The following is a 20935-nucleotide window of genomic DNA, read 5'->3' on the forward strand; positions in this document are numbered from 1 at the left end:
ATAATAATAATAATAATAATAATAATAATAATAATAATAATAATAATAATAATAATAACAACAACAACAACAACAACAACAACAACAACATTTTCGGTGAGTACACCAATCATAATGCTCTTTAGTTCATTTACTTTCTTTTTAAAGCGTTCGCGTGAAGACAAGCGTGTTACTGAAAAACTGCACGTTAAATTGAGTTGGAAACTGAGGAGAAAATCTTGAAGAAATAGCTTTTCATTTTCTCTTAACATACCTTTTCTCCCTTCAGTGTAATTTGCGGTTCTGTCAATAAAATATTGTCTTAGGTTAAAAATTATTGTTATTCCCCCACAGGAAGTTCCAGATAAACATATGGAATACACGTAATATCACTAATAAATTGTTTTCCATTACTCAATTTTGATTGCGACATTTTTGAATATAAACGTATCAGTCTAAAATAAAAATTATATTAATAATGTTCTAAAGCAAGGGTTGTTTCTATATTCTTTTGCTAGGAAATTTGACACAGGTCTTGAAAAACTATTCGTAAGTTGTTTTCTTTAATTTTTCTTTTGTATTCTTTTGTATTGTACTGTATTAATTGTTCTTTTGTATAGTTTTTTTTTATTAGTACAAGAATATTCAGTTAAATAAATATTCGTTGTTTGAATTTAATCTTGTACTCCACTGAATTATAAATAAATAATAATATTTTAAACCTGCAGTTGCTAGAATAAGGAAATATTTTGCAGGATATTTATATCGTCTGCATAGATTCAGAATGTGCGTAAACACATAAAACACATGTTATAATAGTTTGCATTGTTATCTAGAGTGATTTTGGTCTCTTTGGTACTCCCATTAAAACTGATGTTCGATACTCAGGTACGGCCGTGCCTCGGAACATACTGTACTAAAGAGTAGCTACTATCTCCTTTCCTATTCCGGAGGTTTTATTCTAACACAGTATTCATCGCTTCTGAAAAACTCTTATCTCAATGTCGATAGAGAGGGACATTATAAATATGTAATTCCTTTGTTTCTTGTTTTTATTATATATACATTGTTGTGTTTCGTCTATGGGATGAAGGGAATATTTTAAGAAAGTAACAAAGTAATACGATTATCTTTCGGACAGGAGTAAGCAAGCAAGCAAGCAATATATATATATATATATATATATATATTGCTTGCTTGCTTACTCCTGTCCGAAAGATAATCGTATTAGTTTGTTATATATAAAATTTATATCGGAAACATGTTGGCAACAGTATTTGTGACCTCAGATGAAAACCTCATTCTAGATTCTATAAATTTAAAGGTAACTATTCGTACAATTAAAACTCTTAAGACTTTTACGGAATGTCAATTTTGTGATCCCAATAGTAAGTTTAATCAATTTGTGGTATGTAAAGGATCTTGGATTAATTTGCTTTCAAATCCTATATTATACAAAATTAACTAAAAGATGATCAAGAATTTTCCAGAAAGTCTTAAGTCGACCAGCCAATGATTTTAAGCAGAAAGATGTGTGGTCAGTATATTGTTCGTTTCATCGCCATAGCAGCTGATTTTCCTGATCAGATTACTTCTTTTACTTTGGTAGCTCTTTCCAATTGTCCTTATGAAGCTAGATGACGTAATCCTGCAAATACCACCAACTGCAACTGAATTCAGTACATTTCGTAGAGTTTGATTTCCGTGATCACAAAGAAACAAGTACACTGAATCTATCTTCACATTCAAAAGCTTTGAAAAAAAGTAACTGCAACCGGATACGCAATTACTTCTCTCCCTGCAATCGTAACAGTATAAATGATAAGCATGGATAATGTTTTTATCCGGAAACAGATAATGGGAAAACGTTAACATAAAGGTAACTAAAGGATGTTAACAGATTACTGCTGAACACCAGAAAGAAAGGTTTCTAAGCTCATTGTAAAAAAGATATAAATATAGTAAATAGGTCAATGACTCGACTCCAGATTACAGACTTGAAGAGAGAGAATTTTAATCGGAAGTTTCATGAATATGCTCTATATTCTTAAGGAGACTAGTAAATTAAGCGTATGTTAGTAAAATAGTTGATGAAGTGGTGGTGTTAACGTAAGACGAAAGAACTCCGAGAAAATGAATGCATACTTTTTCTTACTACATAGCTCAAAAAGCCTAGAATGAACTTCCAACCATCTACACAAAGGTAACAGATTTACTACTTAGTCACTGTGATCCACTGCATGTCTTCGGCAAACAATTTTCGCAAACAATTACGAAAGTCTCTCTTGATACAAGTTATTGAAGGAACTGTCACACGGGATATAGTTGAACTTTTTCCTCCTTCCCCTCCCGCACGTGCACTTCATTACATAATGGTCAAAAATGGTGTTTAAAAAATGCTTAAATTAATTTTTAAATCTCAATTTAATTCCATCGACTAGAAGAAAATATGAACTTTATTTTGGCTGCAAAATATGCAACTAGGCTAAATCTTGGACTCCTCATAATATCTACTTTGTATTGTAAGTTCGTTAAGATCGGGCGCACATTGACCAAAGGACAGGGCAGCCATGCCGACGTACAATACTATGAGCAATGCAAGGAAGTCTCGCACCGCATATTCATTCGATCAGATGCTAGACAAAAGCCTCTCGAATGCTGCGATTGAAACACACGGTCAATGCACTCAGGATTCTCTCTCGTCCTTTCCTACCTCGGCTTGGCTGCCCTGCTTCTAGTAAATATATGGCCAGGCCAAGTGTGCGGTCGAAAAGGTCTTGTCACATGCCAGGTGATCTCTAGATCACCTGGCGCGGCCCGGAGTATTCCGGCTTTAAAATACATTCAACGGGTCTAGGCCATAATTATTTATGCCAGTTCCATGTTACGCCTGTATTACCATGCGGCATCAACATCATTTTCATTGAATGATTTGACGGAGATGAAACTTAGAATCAGTTTTGATGGAAATGACTATACAATGAATTCTCTGTTCTGAAATCTATAATATCAACACTTGTTGGAAAGGACAGAAGTATTGCAAAATATAGAGTGCATTTTTAGAGAGAAAGATGATGCACCAAATTCGTTCAAAGTAATTCAATTTCTTTTTTTTGGGGGGGGGGAGGGGTTACTGATCAGTAATACATCTGTCGACCGACTGTTTAGTGTAATGAAAGCAGATGATATAAACAGAATCAACAGAACTCGAAATGGTCCAAATGTGTGTTCAGATGAATGTGAAAATGTCCTGTCCATTTTTCCACAAAACTGTTCTAGAAAATGGAGCTCATTTTTAGCGGCGAGTATCTCCAAAAAATATATGAATAAGATAGACATTTATAATCACGGTTTTGTGTTTATTTTCATTTAGTTTGGTCTAGTTAGTAGTAGCGGTAGAGTTCGTAATAGTTGTTATAAGAATTCGAAGTAACGACAGTAGTAACATGTAAAAATCTTCAGTTTCTAGGTTGTGTCCCCAATTACATAAATGCCACTGGTCTCCGGCTTGCCTTCAGTTCAATCTGGCAATCCATGATTTGGACAGAATCAATGGATCACTCAACGGACTGTGACAACAAAATTCTCCGAATAACGGTGATTGATATATCGCTAAATATATTCATATTTTTCGGCTGCATGTCATAGTATTGTATATTTGTACATCATAGTCCAGCGTAAACGAAAATATGAAGATGGCGATTTGTGTTCAGATGAACTTGAAACGGTCTGTCCGTTCTTCAATTAATCCCAGTCTGAAAGTTTCCCGAGTGAACCAGTTCTGAACCTCATTTAGTTATCCTACTCCTTGTTTATCAAAGAAAAAATTATTATTATTATTATTATTATTATTATTATTATTATTATTAATAATAATAATAATAATAATAATAATAATAATAATAATAATAATAATAATAATAATAATAATAATAATAATAATAATAATAATAATAATAATAATAATAATAAGAAGAAGAAGAAGAAGAAGAAGAAGAAGAAGAAGTCAAGATATTGGCTTGGTTAGATGAATGGAATCTCTTGGATGTATAAAAATATATGCTTTACACAAGAGGCAACCTAAATTTGAACTTCTCCCAGCAGACATCTTAATTCACTATAATGATGTAGACCTTTGAGTCCATGACGAGCAGCATAATGGCGACTCGATGGCGACATTTCACTGATTCTTGAAATTACGTTTGAAAGCAACTCTTCTTCAGAATGGAAAATGTAGATAGATCTCCCTTGTTTATGCGTACATAAAGGAATCACATGAAAACATAAAGAGTGTCTGTTAAGCAATATAAAACATATCTATAGCTAGCACATTTGTAGTGATCTCAAAGCTGTAGATAGCTCTATTGTTTGAATTGCAACTGGGATACAGGAAGTTCAGTTGCTTCCTGAATGGAACGGCAGGGACAGTAAAAAATTACGTTAAGAAGCAACGAGCAAAAGAACAACAAATATCCACGTTGGTATGAAGAATGTACTAAATAAACCTCTACTGACTTCAGAGAAAGTTTATCTTTCATTACTATCTATCAAGCTTGCATCGTTAAAACTAAAAACTCGAATAAACTTGGATGTAACTCCATTTTGTGGGTTCACAATTATGTTTTTTTCCTCTCTCAATCTTAACTGTGCAAATGACAACCATGGAGAACGCTTCCATCAGGATATATGCACAATGGAATTCATAACGTAACGGGAACCCAAGATGGTCACAGGCTTACTGCTGGCAGGGCCGGCGCTAGCAGTTTTGCCGCCCTGGGCGGTACTTTCACATGTCACACCCTTATCCACACCCTTATTTTGACAGAAAACGTTCAAGTGTCACGAAAAAGTAGGATGCCCCGTTTAAAAACATGTATGAAATGTAAAAGTAAACAAAAAATTGAACTACCTCTCTCGAATGATTACGTAATATTTAAATGACTCCATATATAACACAATATTCAGTATGCTCGATTTCGCTGTATACCTGTGATATACAGCAGCGCATACAGAAAATAAAATTTTAAAAAAAATGCTTTAGTCACAACTAAGAATTTTAATTTTTAAACTTATTTTATATCTAAAGGTGTTTCCAATAGAGTTGGTTTTTAGTTTAGCGTCCCTTTCGCCAGCGAGGCCATATGAGACGTGGACCTACTGATTAACGTGGAATCCGAACCACATGAGCTCCCGCCGGGAATCGAACCCGGGTCTCCCACGCCAAAGGTGTTTCCAATAGAGTATGAAGCATGAAAATAATAGTGAATCAGCTATTACGGCAAAATTAAGTGATTACCCTAAGTCTTATGATGTACTAGAACACAATAGTGATACATGAATTTAACATACCTTAATTGAAAGAAACTTTTCTTGCTTAGATATGAGCAAATTTCTGTATAACATTCGCGTAGTCCAATGTTTCAGCCAATTCGTTTATATTGATATCATCGCTAGGCCACTCAAGAGTGTTTCAGACATGGAAGACGTAGATAGTTTTTAATAAGCTTAAGTTTCGAAAACCTTCTTTCTCCACTTGCCACGGTTACCGGTAAGGTTAACAAAATCCTAAGTGTAACACTAACATTGGGAGTAAAGTCATGTTCCTTAAAGTTTCTTTTGTTGAACTTTTTCGTTTAACTATAGCGGATAACACTTTTAGTTCGTCTTTCAAATCACTGGAGTTAATATCTTTCGATTCTTCGTGTGTTAAAATGCCGGCAAGTTCAGTACCTTTTCAGACAAAAGTTCAAGTGACATATCTTTAAGATTACTTATATCGTAATGAAAATAGAAATACTCGATGTGATGTTTAAGTTTTCTCTTAAAGCTAACACAATCACGTCTAGAACTTTGTAATAAAAATCGCTCTTGTATCTTGTTTGTGGATCTTCAATAGCTTCATCCTCTGCCTCGTACTGAAATTGTCTCTTCCTCTTTCGACTTCGAGCTTGCACTGTATTACCTATCCGCGGGTCATCCATGTCTAATGCTGGTGACAACTCCATCATATCAACTAAATAAGATTGAAACTTTGCAACATTTCTGCTCCTCTCAAAGTATTCAGATATATTGTCAAGAATCCCCAACTGCATCCAACACACGAGAATCAATGCTTTGGAGACTTTTAATTACTGTGATTATGTGGAGTAAAAAATCATGCCAAATAACTAGTGAGTAAAGGAAAGGAAAGTTATGCAGCTTGTTTGCTATACACAGAGCATGGACGACGATCATTCTATCTGTTCTATTGCCATTACTTATTTGAAATAAGGCATCATAAACTTTCCCTGTTTGATACGAGGGACTCGTATCTGAATGGAGTCGGAGCATCAATTCGGCTCTCCCATCTTGTGGTGCTCAATGGTTTTAAAGTGAGACTGCTAATATATTCCTTTAGTATGGCCCAATGTTGAACTGATGCAGAAAAAAAATCTAACTTTTTTAGCTATACAAAATGGAACGGCGTATTGAAATGTTGTGGCTGCATCATTAACGACAAGGTTTAGTGAATGACTATTGCAAAGAACATAGAAGACTCGGGAATTTATTTCTAAAATTCTCTTCTGAATATCTGAATGTTTGCTTTTCATAATGGAAACATTGTCACATCCTTGGTCCCTTATGTCTTCGATAGCAATGTTAATTTCCTTTATATGTTTAATTATTACTTCTGTCAGTCCTAGACTAGTGGTGTCTGTTACCGCTACGAAACCAAGAAAGTGATCTCAAATTTTTACAGGGCATTCTCCATTACTGTATGTAATTTGTACATGAACGATTATTGTAATTTGCTCGGTACCAGAAATATCTGGCGTACAGTCTAGTATTATACTATAATATTTTGCAACTCTCAACAAAGACAGTATTTTACTTTTTATTTGTTCACTAAGAATCTGAATGATTCCAGTTTGGACATCTTTTCCTAACAAGGGACATCACCCAATTGTCCGGCTCCGATTTCAATGAAACTATTGTTGCTGATAGAGGACATGTATTCATTACTTTTGATGACAGAAATTTTTGCCATGGTGCATGTTTTATATTTTTTAATAATTTTTAAAGATTGTGATGTGGTTAATAGAGATTACTGCAGATGTCCCTTACTACCCTTTGTAAACGGAGTGTTAATGAAAGAACAACCACGTAGATACGTATAGGGCTTAGGGGGAAGACGTATGGTACGTATGACTTGGACGGCAGCCATCTTGAAATCCGCCATTTTGAATTAAGGTTAAGTTTTTTTAAATGGGAATAGGGCAATACGATACATAATTTCGGGCTAGAATTTAATCAGGAAGACAATGGTGAAGTAAGTTTTAAGATACACCCATTTGGTGAAAAGTTACAGGCATATTAATTGTTTATACTTACTATGTGCGGAAGTCCCTTACCTCAGCTTCTAACCCGCGTATTAATGATAATAAGTGGATAAAGGTTTCGGTAATACATATTATGCCTAGAGGAAAGTGATACGATAAGGGTATCATTGACGGCAGCCATCTTGAAATCCGCCATTTTGAATTCAAGTTAAGTTTTGAAAACTGAAAACCATAGCATGTGGCACCAAATTTTAATAGTAAATTTCCCCAAAAGCCAATGGTATGCTTATTTTTGTACTATAGTTAACCAGTATGAATTTGTGACTCTTGTAATGTGCACGAAACGTCCATTATTCGATCTTTCAAATTGGGAACACTCCTAATTTTCACCGCATGTTTTATGATTCCAACTGGCACTTTGCAATTGTTTCCATGGCTCATGTTTTCTAAATTTATTACATTTTTTTAAGAGTTGTGATTTGTCAGTTCATGAAAAGTGTTGGGATAAGCATCCAGCAATCTTTCTGAATTTTTAAGACTTGCCGTGTAATTATTAATTTCCTAGGCAGTGTAATTATTTATTTTAACCCAGAGTACATGAGGAACCTATGGACCTATGTGATGTATTTATAAAGAAATACAAATGAAATTATAAGAAATTGGTGTAACACGAACTCAAAATTATCATGAAATGTAGCCTACATGTTGCGCAAACGACTTTACAACTTTAAAGGAACAGCAGCAATGATAGAAAATATCAAATGACTGTTCCCAACACGTTGTTTGTACCATGAACAAAATATGAAAACAGGTAACTTGTTTATAAAGAGGTGTAACTTAATCGAGTTCCCGATCAATACTGATTATAAATCTTACAAACATGAACCATCGACAGCAATCGCTAGAAAACGAATGACTTTTTTGTCTGACTAGCTAAAATATTGCCATAGAAAATAAATAAATAAATATACAATAAACAAATAAATATAAAACAAAACAAAAGACCATTGATTTACAAAACAATCATATTTTGTCTTCTTTTTTGAAGTGAATTTTCAACTTATTTCTCGTTTCATCTACTATCCATTACAAGCTACGTCTCCGGCATTACCTGAATGCAAAGTTGGAGTTCTTTCGTTCTGCGATGATTCATGTCAGTAAACGAGTTTTTGAAGGGCAGGTATAGGAAATAAATAATTATATTGCCTATGAAATTAATAATTACATGGCAAGTCTTCAAAATTCAGAAAGATTGCTGGATGCTTATCCCAACACTTTTCATGAACTGACAAATCACAACTCTTAAAAAAATGTAATAAATTTAGAAAACATGAGCCATGGAAACAATTGCAAAGTGCCAGTTGGAATCATAAAACATGCGGTGAAAATTAGGAGTGTTCCCAATTTGAAAGATCGAATAATGGACGTTTCGTGCACATTACAAGAGTCACAAATTCATACTGGTTAACTATAGTACAAAAATAAGCATACCATTGGCTTTTGGAGAAAATTTACTATTAAAATTTGGTGCCACATGCTATGGTTTTCAGTTTTCAAAACTTAACTTGAATTCAAAATGGTGGATTTCAAGATGGCTGCCGTCAATGATACCCTTATCGTATCACTTTCCTCTAGGCATAATATGTATTACCGAAGCCTTTATCCACTTATTATCATTAATACGCGGGTTAGAAGCTGAGGTAAGGGACTTCCGCACATAGTAAGTATAAACAATTATTATGCCTGTAACTTTTCACCAAATGAGTGTATCTTAAAACTTACTTCACCATTGTCTTCCTGATTAAATTCTAGCCCGAAATTATGTATCGTATTGCCCTATTTCCATTTAAAAAAACTTAACCTTAATTCAAAATGGCGGATTTCAAGATGGCTGCCGTCAAGGCCATACGTACCATACGACTTCCCCTAGGCCCTATACGTATCTACGTGGTTGTTCTTTCATTAACACTTCGTTTACAAAGGGTAGTAAGGGACTTCTGCAGTAATCTCTATTAACAACATCACAACCTTTAAAAATTATTAAAAAATATAAAACATGCACCATGGCAAAAATTTATGTCATCACAAGTAATGAATACATGTCCTCTATCAGCAACAAAAATTTCACTGAAATCGGAGCCGGACAATTGGGTGATGTCCCTTGTAAGTAATGGTGGTATTTATTTGGTCCTCCTATGGATCTCAAGTGGGAGTGTACCTTTTGCATACTTCGAGTGGAGCGTTAGGACATTGTTGAATAGAAAAAAAAAACATAAAATATACCTTGATAATCTTATTCACCCTAGCTGAAAATCTTATATACGTCGCTGCAAGGGAAATATTGAACGATACCTGTTTGATAATTGAAAATGAGGAAAAATGTTCCGAATTTCCTGAGTGAGTATTTTCCTAAATGTGAGTGAAGTAATTTCAATTATATTCTCAGATGAACACAGTTTTATTTTTCCATGTGGGCCCATTACGAAGCATTATATTTTGATGGTATTCTTTTCCTTTTCAATTTTTGCCGCCCATTAGACTTGCCGCCCTGGGCGGTGGCACGGCTCGACCCCCCCTCGCGCCGGCCCTGACTGCTGGACTCCAAAAAGAAGTGCTTTTAAACTCAAGGTAAACATAAAACGCTGATGAGATTATATCCAACCAATTTTCAAAGTGGACTTATTCCATGAAAAGCAGTACCGCTACTACCGGTTAAGTCTATCAGACCACCAGCATTATGGACTATCGCCCGACATTATAATTTCTACTGCAACAAACTACGTTGGAGCACAGGCGCAGGAATTCTATCTTATCTGCACGTCTTCAATAGCCAGTGAGGGAACGGGGACGAAAATTATATACATGTCCTTTCAACATTTTAAATGCGCAGAAATCATTTGACTGGCGTCAGGGCTTTTTACAGGAACGCCATAATAGAAAAAAAAGAAATCTTTGAGTTTTACGTCCCAAGGTTATGCCGGTTAGGCTAAAGGAGACGGTGATGATGATTAATGAATGATATGGTGGAATGAAGAAAGTGGGAGGAAACGGAAGAACCCCGAGGAAACCCACGCACACGGTGTTTGTCCACCACAAGGTTCACTTGGCGGGGGCTGGGATTGAACCCGGGACCCCAAGCACCAGAGGTGAACGCTCTACCACTGAGCCACCGCGGCCCCCAACGCCATAATAGATAATAAGGCAAATAAGAACATACGAGGACTGTCTAAAAAGTATCCGACCTTTGGCCAGAAAAATAGTTGCGAATACCTGACAGATTTGGGACCCTAATCCCCTTCAAAGTAGGCCCCTTATGCTTCCACACACTTAGCCCACCGATCCTTCCACTGCTGGAAGTCTTCTTTTGGAATGTTGTTCAGCTCCGTCGTCGTGTTCCGCATTATGTCTTCTCTACTCTCAAAACGGGATCCCTTCAGAGGCGTCTTCAATTTTGGAAACAACCAGAAGTCACAAGGAGCCAGGTCTGGAGAGTAGGGAGGTTGGCGAACGGTTGTAATTCCATGTTTGGCTAAGAACGTGTGGATCAATTGGGATGAATGTGCTGGGGCGTTGTCATGATGGACGTGCCAGTTCTTCGCTGTCCACATGCCTGGTCTTTTGCGCCGGACTGCGTCACGGAGTCGCCTGAGAACATGTTGATAGTACTCCTTTGTCAATGTTTGTCCTTCCGGTGCGTACTCGTGATGCACAATTCCACGGGCATCGAAGAAAACAGTCAGCAACACCTTGATTTTGCTTCGCACCTGCCGCGCTTTCTTCGGCCTTGGAGAATCGGGATGCTTCCATTGAGACGATTGTTGTTTTGTTTCTGGGTCGTACTCGTACACCCATGACTCATCTCCAGTTATCACGGAATTCAGATACCCAGGATCAGTGTTGGTGGTGTCCAGAAGGTCCTGTGCAACGTCAAAACGGGTGTCTTTTTGTTCCTGAGACAACAACTTGGGTACAAATTTAGCAGCCACTCGTTTCATGTTCAAATCGTCACGCAAAATTGCATGTGCAGAATCTTTACTCACTCCAACATCTTCTGCAATCTCCCGCACTGTCAAACGGCGATCTGCCATCACCAAATTTCGCACCCCCTCAACAACAGCTGCATTCCGAGCAGTTTGGGGCCTGCCGCTACGCTGCTCACTCTCGACTGATGTGCGGCCATCTTTGAATCGGTTGAACCATTGTTTAATTTGTGTTACACCCATCGCATCTTCTCCAAACACCTGCTGAATCTTACGAATTGTTTGGCTTTGAGAATCACCCAGCCTTTGACAGAATTTGATGCAGTATCTTTGCTCAATTCGTTCAGTCATCTTGCGAGAAACACTAAATCCGACGAACACTACCAACAGCACCTCACTTCGCGACCACCAGCTCACGACTGGCACACGCGAACGCAGTGAAAAAATTCAAGCATGCGCATTAAGGTTCCTCCTTCCACCGTGCACGGTGGCGCCGCCTGAGAATCACTCTTTGCGTGGAAAAAATTAAGGTCGGATACTTTTTAGACAGGCCTCGTATAACCAGAGAGATGATCCGCGGTATGGCTGAACGCCTTGTCCATACGGATTCGCATCTGTTCTTTTTACTCTGTAGAAACAATAGACTGGGTCATGATGAATTTCTGGAAGTAAGTAATATTCACCTTCACGTTTTTGCCCACTTACCATACCTCTAACTTTCCCTTGTAACCTTATGTGGCGACACATATGATCCCCTGTATGAAACTTTCTCGGCACTGTTAAAACTCGATAAGTCGCTTGCCTGAGGTGTCACGATACGTATGCCTGAATGTAACCATTACGCGTGAGATTAATGTAGACCTCATGCAATATAATAACTATTTTCCAATTTGACCCCGGTACATGTCTTTCGTACAGTATGCGGCAGTTTGTCTTATATTCAAGAATGTCGCGCTCAAAGAAGTTGTGAAAAACCTGCCCCTTATGTATGCACCACAGACCAAAACATCGACAACCTGGCTGACAGTGGACTACGGCAGATTCAATTTCTGTACTATTTTACGTTGGGGTCGTAGATTTTCCTGATCTGTCAGTATACGAAATCCACGAAGCACCTTAGGCGACATTATCGCTGGTAACCTTTGTTGAGGAATGTTTCTGTATGGGCCACTTTGAGTTTGCCTGGCCACGATATCTTCAGCGGTGGTCACTTCAGATGGTTAAACTCTTCCCCGACACTGATTCACTATCCGCTTATACAAAAGATGTGCGTGAACAAAAGTCATGATATACCTTTTCCTGTAAGTGTGGGGCATTTCACCTGTACTAACATTCCACTCTGGTACCTGTAAGCTGACACATCACACTAATAACGAAGTTAGTTTCATGTTTCTAGTGCTACTACTCAGGTGACAGCAGAGTTGCTAAACGGGTTGGATATAAACCGACTAATCTGGTATACGAAAAAAAAGTCAAGATTAGTTCATTTAAGTACATGAAATATTTCACACATCTTTAACTTAACAAATGCAAAGTCGTTTCATTATGAGGAAAATTCGTTATTTAAGAAAAAAAAATTAAAAAAATTAAAAAATCACTTAAGAGAGAAAAATATATTTCGCTGTCGGTGAGTGATCTATAATATAATGATTTCAAAATGCATTCAGTCTTTTCACTATATACTCATTATTCTTGATATTATCAAATAGCATGCTTCAGAGAAAAGCGTAATTTCATTCGTGTGGCCAAAATGTTCATCCTTATATACACATATAAATTTTAAACACTTTCAAGTAATTTAACTTAAAAAAGAAAAAAATCTTTTTAGACGAGCAAATTTTATTGGGGTAATGGAATTACCATACAAATTGAACTGATTATAAACAATATACCAAAATTCAAAATAACAAGGTTTTATATATTCTTTCAAGATCAACTATACCCTGTCTTTTCATAAAAGAACTTTGAACAAGTAGCTCACATGACCAACATAAAGCCATTCCTTTTTCCCAAAAAGGAATTCCATCAACAAAATAATCAAACATTTTTATAAGGCACTTACAAGTAACAAAATAAAATTCTCTTTAAAAAAAAAAAAAAGTTTACATAAAATATTTACATTTCACATTCTCAAAGGATAAATGCATTGGAAATAAAAACATACAATTTCTAAGCTACTTCTAGTTCTCAATTAAACTAGCATGCATTATTACATATCTCAGGTAAATAATTATTATTTGTTTTTTACAGATTTTATAAACTCTAATCTACTATTCTACTGTGTTATGTACATTAAAAACTGTGCAACGCCAATCAATAACGGCAGAGAAACAAATAGAACAGCAAACCAAGAAATGTATTTTGTTAAATATTGAAAACCAAAACAACTTATTCCCTCTCACAGAGGTGCATTGAAATCATAATTTTATCTTTGATAAATACTTTCACCCTATACCACTGTACTAAAAACATACACATAAAAGCAACAAAACATTTGATTAAAAGTAAAAGCACAAAGTCATTCAACATATCTCAACAAACAACTAAACACAAAACTGTATCTAGTTATTAAATATTTTTTGCCGAGTCAGTAGCAAATTTCAAAATCTTCTACACAAGATCTTCCATATTTTTAAAACACTTCAATTAATCCATTATTTCTTAAAGTTCTTTCCTGAATCATTAACTAATGCGTGTATATTGTTCTCATAAAATAAAATAAAATTAAAAAGGCACCGAATTCTGCGAAGCTCGTCAAATGTCACTTGCAAAAGTGTTTTTAGGAACCAGTCAAAGCTTTTGATGATGCTTATACAGTTGGCAACGGTGTTTCTGTCCCATTATTATTATTATTATTATTATTTTAAATCGTCGCATAGTACATACAATTCGTACTACGTACGACTGATAAGTACAACTTGGAACATATGGCGATATAGGTCCTTTAGGAAATGATAACACGTACAAATAAGAGAAAAACAAATTATAATTCTTGAACGATCTACAAGACGCTAAGTACAGTATATTCAGTATGTATATTTCACACATGGTAATTTTAAAGAAGATGGTTTACCGGCCAAAATTATAATCAACTATCTATGCCACGTTAAAAAAAGAAAATTTAGATATTTTTTTTTAAAAAAAGAAAAAATACACAGGGGTCCGACAAGGACATATTTTTCTCTAATCATATTTCCGTTAATACTAAACAACAATGAGGAGTGTCTTCATAGGAATAAAAGAAAATAAGTTGTGACTGAGGACTTCAGTTTGGTTTATTAGCTCAAACAATCCAGGATATAGAAACAAAATTATGAGAGCTACAGGATAAAACGAGTAAATGGATTAAGAATAAATTACAAAAAAATAAGAAATTAGGATTAATATGGAACTACAACAATTTAAGGCAAATGACATGGAAATTGAACACGTAGGTGCTTTTTTCTATATCTTAGAAGAAGTCAGAACATATATTCACCAAATGGAAGACTAGTTATATAAAACATGGAAAATAAAACCAAACTTCGACTATTATTATTATTATTATTATTATTATTATTATTATTATTATTGTTATTATTATTATTAAGAAATATGAAGAAGAAGTAGTAGTAACTAAAGATGGGGAAAGCTGAAATAAAATTGAGGCAACATACCGAGACAAAAAAACAGAAAAAGCTTCACTGTTGTTCTATATTCCAAAGGAATTAAGTTAAGTACACATGTTTGCTAAGTTTTCATAAATAATATACTAGTGACGAAGTCTCAGTGTAAACAAGACAAAAACTATGGATCTTCAACTACAACATTAATTTCAAGAAGAATTACAGAACAAACTAACTTATTTTAAAAAAAAATAAATAAATAAATAAAATGTCTACATGAGAAATCTGTAACATACCACAGCCTACACAACTTCCTTGGCGAAGAAACCAAATAGGACATTTCTGCATGTTTCTTCGGACGCCGTTTAAAAAGTTACAAGAAGTGTTGTTCTCACCTGTTTTTCGTGCGCATCCGATAGCACACATATCTATTCTCTGAGTTTTTCTGCTTGCCATACAGTTTTCGTTCTGTATATATAACTGTATATATTAATCTCATATACATTGAAAGCAATTTGCTAGTTATTTTTAAAATTTACTTTTAATTTTCCATTTATACATGTTTTCATTTTCATCATATCTACTCATTTATTTTCATCACGCTTCGCCTCTAAGTATTTCAAACATAAACAAATACAAACAATATATTGATTATCCTTCAAATATTAATTAATAAAAAAAAAAGTTCTCATGAGGGACTGGACATTCGATGCCAACAGTATAAGTACCTACCCTCTACTATTTCTAGTAACTGCCGACAAATTAAAAAATAAACTAAAATAATTATTACCAAGTAAAAAGCATTTCTACAATCTCAAGCTGCGTTAACATTTGGTTATTTACAATAAAATCTATCAAGTGCTTTAAGCTTCAACTATCCGTTATATATACTAAAACTTTTTAGTATCAAAACACTACTACATAATAAAATTTTCCACAAACTAGAAGTCACTTTAAAAATACACAAGTTACGTATAATACTATTTACAATTATTCCTTTTGCACTGTCAGGATAGAAAAGAGCCCTTGTATTGCCAAGGAATACAAAAGTCGGTTTAAAGCTTTTTATTTTAATTTGGAACTAGTCAATACTGAATTTTGATATCTAACAATTACTACAGTATTGGAAGACTACAAATGTCACTAACGAATAATCCTCACATTGGAACAACCTAAATTCATTTTCGATTAAAAGTAGTTGATAGGTTGAAAGGCAAAGGCGGAATTAGAGATATCTTGGGATGAAATAATTAAATAATGTAAGAAGGCTTTTACCCCTTATAGGTAAGTTACTAATTGGTGAGAACACTGACTATGATAATCATGATACAAAGCAAATGTATAACACATTCGACCTACTCTGTTCTATTCACATCAAAAGTATAATCAGAATTCGATCCCTATTATGAAAACAGTCCCTATAAAGAGGATGTCTCAAAAGTTCCTTGACATATGGTAACTCTGTAATTATCAGAGTTACAACAAAATGTAAGAGGGAAAACTGTCTACTAATATGATGTTTTCACTCTAAAGTGAAGGAATTTTTAAAATCAGACAAGCCGTTTGGGCCGTACACTCTTTATGCGCCCAATGTTAAATGAAAATGAAACGTTGCCATTTACCTGCACCCATAGCACAGGTGAATGAAGTTGCTGTCTTTTATGCTACATATCGATGCCCAGTCTCAATTTCAAGCACACCCCTATTCACCATACTCTTACAAAATTTATCCACCTCCCAGTAAATGGCAACGTTGCATTTTCATTTCACATTGGGCGCATAAAGAGTGTACAGCTTAAACGGCTCATTTGATTTTAAAAACAATCCACTTTAGATTGAAAACATCATATTTGGAGACGGTTTCCTCTTAACATTTTGTTGTGACTCTGATAATAGAGTTACTCTATGTCAGGGAACGTTTGAGACACCCTGTATATATATATCCCGATCCCTTATATGTATATAATGAATCAGAGCATTTTCCCTCTGAATTCAACCGGACTGATTTCTAGTATTTCCACCATATATCTATTCATGAAGGAAAGAAAATACGGAAAATACAGTATAACTCCATTACTCGAACTCCAGTCATCCGGACGGATATACACACATAAAAAAAGCCATATTCAAAAGAAAACTTATTGAAATTCGAACTATTCATTAATTTCTCTTGGAATTCCTATTTAAACCAACGTTAAAATTTATGTTTAACTGGAGTTATTGGAAGTCTATATTTAGATAATTTTAAGTCGGTACTATTTCACCAATTTCTCTATTCCCATGTTCTAAGAAAATCCGAAAAATTCACTTGTACATACATTAGGTCTAACTTTTTATGAAATAAAAGCTATTTTAAGGAAAATTTTATTTCACAACATGACTTTATTTGATGATGTCCCCAATTATGTGGATTGTGTCCGGATAATTGAAGTTTTGCTCTATTTCTTTTAGTCAATGTTATTAGAAACCTAATAATAATAATAATGTGAAATGTTTAAAATATGAGTATAGAGAAGACTGAAGTAAAATTATCTGGGTCAGTGGAGAAAAAATAAGTGGGATAAGTGAAAAGAAAAATTGGTCAGTACATTATTTTCCAAAGAACTGCATTGTAAGAAACGTAAAAGAAGCGAATTACGACGAACTCACGATCGCAACTGATGACATGATACCAAAGAGGAAAATTGATAGTCCGAACTACAATAGCGAAACACTGCACCGAACGGAAACTTCGATTATAATATGTTGGAAAAGATAATTTCATGTTATGTTATCAACTGTATTGTAATAAAAGGTAAGTGTTTTTATACATAAAATCTTGCGAACATTTTATTTACAAGCCTGTTTCCCTCAGTCCACAATATAAGCACACGTCAAATCCATCCAATAATTATATGGTAAAATTTCTTCGGAGTAGTAATTTTAATCTACTAAGTAATTATATATTTGCTACTTTCTGCTCCAAAGAAAAGAGAACAAGTCAAATTCTGATATGACTTGTCTCCCAGCACTCAACTTATCATACAAACTTTTTCTTGAGCGTTGACTTTATGCCAATACGTATGTATGAATGTATAGGATTAATTGACTATACATGACGTCTTCTCATGCCTAAGTTATGACTAGAAAAATGAGCAGATTTTAAAATGATATCCTGAGTAACACTTGAACTAATGCGAACTTCCGAAATGCAGAAGTAAAATCTAGCCCCTTTACATATTGTTTAATGTGCTTTTGCTTTTTCGTCATTATCGTAAAGAGTAATTACTTGACAGTGAGTACTATTCAGGCGAAGCTTTATTATAGTTAGCTATAATTAGTATATAAGCAATTTGTTACAAGTCAGCTTCCACCACCCGTATTTCTACCTTCCAGTTGTCTCCATGGAATGAACCTCTAATGATACCGATAAGCTTTTAACGTGTACCTCCACCAATTTTAGTTTATTGAAACTATCAAATTGTAAGTATGTCTCTTCCCTTTTTTGAAGCATTCTAGCAATTTCATATATCCTTTTGTGCTTTAATATTTTCACTGATAAACAATATTATCTTAAGGAGTATTCTATTTTGATGACAGCATTTTATATTAATTTTAACTTGGTCCTAGTTTAAATTCTCCATATTGTGAACTAGCAAACAACTCAATTCATGATGAAATGGTTTCTCGAAACAGCCACTATTATGAGACTGCTATGTAATGTTCTTCATGTTCTCATGCTGGAAACATAACGACAATTTACTTAAACGCTGAAGGAAACAAAAGAGTCAGTCCATCTTTTCAAATATCCTGCTTGATTTACCAAAAGTTGTCTATTATTTCCACGCTGATCTATTTACCTTGATGTTCGGCATTGCTGAAAATCAGTTTTCGTGAATCAGTCAAAAAGATCTAAAATTCAGTGAAGATTCTTAAACTTAGTTAGAAGCCGTTTTCAATCTCCAACTCTTCAGTTTTTATCAAAACTGTGAAAAGAACTGGAACGACAAATATCTAATCGTAAAGAGTTTAATCTAAGAGACTTGAATGTAGTACTCGTAACTCGTTTCTCACCTTCAAAGGTAGTTTACTTAAAAAGTCATCAAATGAGATTCTAACTGATTACCATGATTATCTTATTTGCTAGATACATTAATTTCTCAAGAAATTTTCTAACTTAATGCCACAAAGTTTTGGTTCTCAATACCCATGTGTCTATAGTGCCTTAACTACATTCCTATCTTTGTCATTACTTTTGCTGTTATAAGAGAAACTCGCTACTCAAATTCCTGAGTTACAACATCGTTTATTCTAATTAATTTTCAGCTAAACAATTAACAACTTCTAACATTCTACGGTAATAAATTTTAGAAGACACTCTAGAACTTGAATTTTTTAGAATCAAGCACAATATCAAAGTTATTTGTAGTATCAGAGAAAAATATATTTATAGTTTCATTGCATGAACGTATTTTTTTGCCCACTTCGACGTATGCAGAATATCATTAACATAGATATTGATTACAGAGGATTACATTAAGGAACAAGAAGGTAATATTTATAGAAGATTTTGCATTCCAACATAGAACTAAAGAAAATTCTCTTATTTGTGTTACGAAAGGAACTTTATAATGTTGGAACTTACTGTATTTTATACTGTTTCGCTTGTTCTCTCATACATAATGATGGAGGCCGCATAATATCATTTTAATTATTGGAAGAATTCCTTTGTTCGATGGAACTTCGTTATATTTTATCTCAAATACGTTATCTGTTCATATCTTCATATAATGATCAGCAGTAATTAACAAAATAATACTTAATAAGGCAGAATCTTCCTTTTACACTTCAAAAATATGTTACGGGACATAGACAGTATCACGAACACATTCAACAGATCAACCATGCAATACAGTCGTTATTTTCTGCTTAATGTTTAAATGATTAGGGTTCCTCATATATTTCGAACATCCCATGGAAAATACACAATTTCAAGCGGTTATATTTAGAAACAACTATAAATAAAAAGCTTAATACTCACCGCAGACCAAATGTCCATCTAAGAAGTACTTTCGGAAATTACTATTTCCATCCTCAGCTTAGCAGTTCGAAGAAGAAAATTTAAAAATGGGCAAGAAACACGGATGGGTAAAAAAGTCAGGTTAAAAGGAGTAAAAAAAATATGAAATAAACCATTTCTTGTCAAAGGAAAGCTGTATACATGATTGTTCACCACTCACTGATCCATAAATGCTGAACAAACATGTGTAAAACTTTCTTTGCACGAGAAGTGGTTTACTTCATATTTTTTTACTCTTTTTAACCTGACTTTTTTTTTTTTTTATCCATCCGTGTTTCTTGCCCATTTTTAAATTTTCTTCTTCGAACTGCTAAGCTGAGGATGGAAACAGTAATTTCCGAAAGTACTTCTTAGATGAACATTTGGTCTGCGGTGAGTACTAAGCTTTTTACTTATAGGTATTTCATACACGACGAAGATCTTTATTTACACTTGAATACCTGAATAAATTGTTACTTCATAGTAAAAATGGCAAGTTAGTGTCAAAATAGCCAAAGATTTTCAATTTTCTCTTTCATAAAAGGCATAAAGTAGTAAACAGTAGTAGTTCATAAAAAGTAATTCCACAAGAGAGTAAATAACCCTAATTCTTCTGTATACACCTTCTTTCATCTTCATTTTCAGAGCTTAGAAACCTATTTCACTACATCATTTCTGGCCTTTCGAAATAACAACGTCAGCTTACATTTAACCGTAATGGATTACTATTCTTTTTGTCCAGTGCTCTTCAAATGTTCTATCTCCTTTTCTATTTGTGTGTAACACAAAGGATAAATACCATTAATCTTGATATTAAGTTCTCTAGATGATTGTTTGTGAGAAAATTCTCAGAAACTATTGCCATTTTTGTCAGATTCGTTTATTAGTGATAGAGTAAGTAAAAGGTTTTGCGAAGCAGAAAGCTGTTAAAGGTACAAAGACGTATCTTCCAAATTAATGAAAATTTGCTCCCTCTGATTACGGTTTACATGCTTTATGATTTGTATTCCTCCT

The 20935-nt window shown here is 34.4% G+C and overlaps 1 protein-coding gene across 3 annotated transcripts in view; it reads right to left on the reverse strand.

Annotated features, from left to right (window-relative positions):
• Window positions 1-20935, reverse strand: part of Gpdh1 (Glycerol-3-phosphate dehydrogenase 1) — a 168748-nt gene that overhangs the window by 23631 nt on the left and 124182 nt on the right. Inside the window, exon 9 of one of the 3 annotated variants that reach the window (XM_081749108.1) lies at window positions 13100-18739. The exons of the other annotated variants lie outside the window; for them this stretch is intronic. Coding sequence (XP_081605234.1) covers window positions 18715-18739 — 25 coding nt within the window. The 3' untranslated portion in view covers window positions 13100-18714. Of the gene's footprint in view, window positions 1-13099; window positions 18740-20935 lie in introns of those variants that run through there. 3 annotated transcript variants of the gene reach the window in all.

Source organism: Thermobia domestica, chromosome 2, assembly GCF_964235325.1.
Source record: "Thermobia domestica chromosome 2, izTheDome1.hap1.1, whole genome shotgun sequence".
NCBI classification, from domain to species: Eukaryota; Metazoa; Arthropoda; class Insecta; order Zygentoma; family Lepismatidae; genus Thermobia; species Thermobia domestica.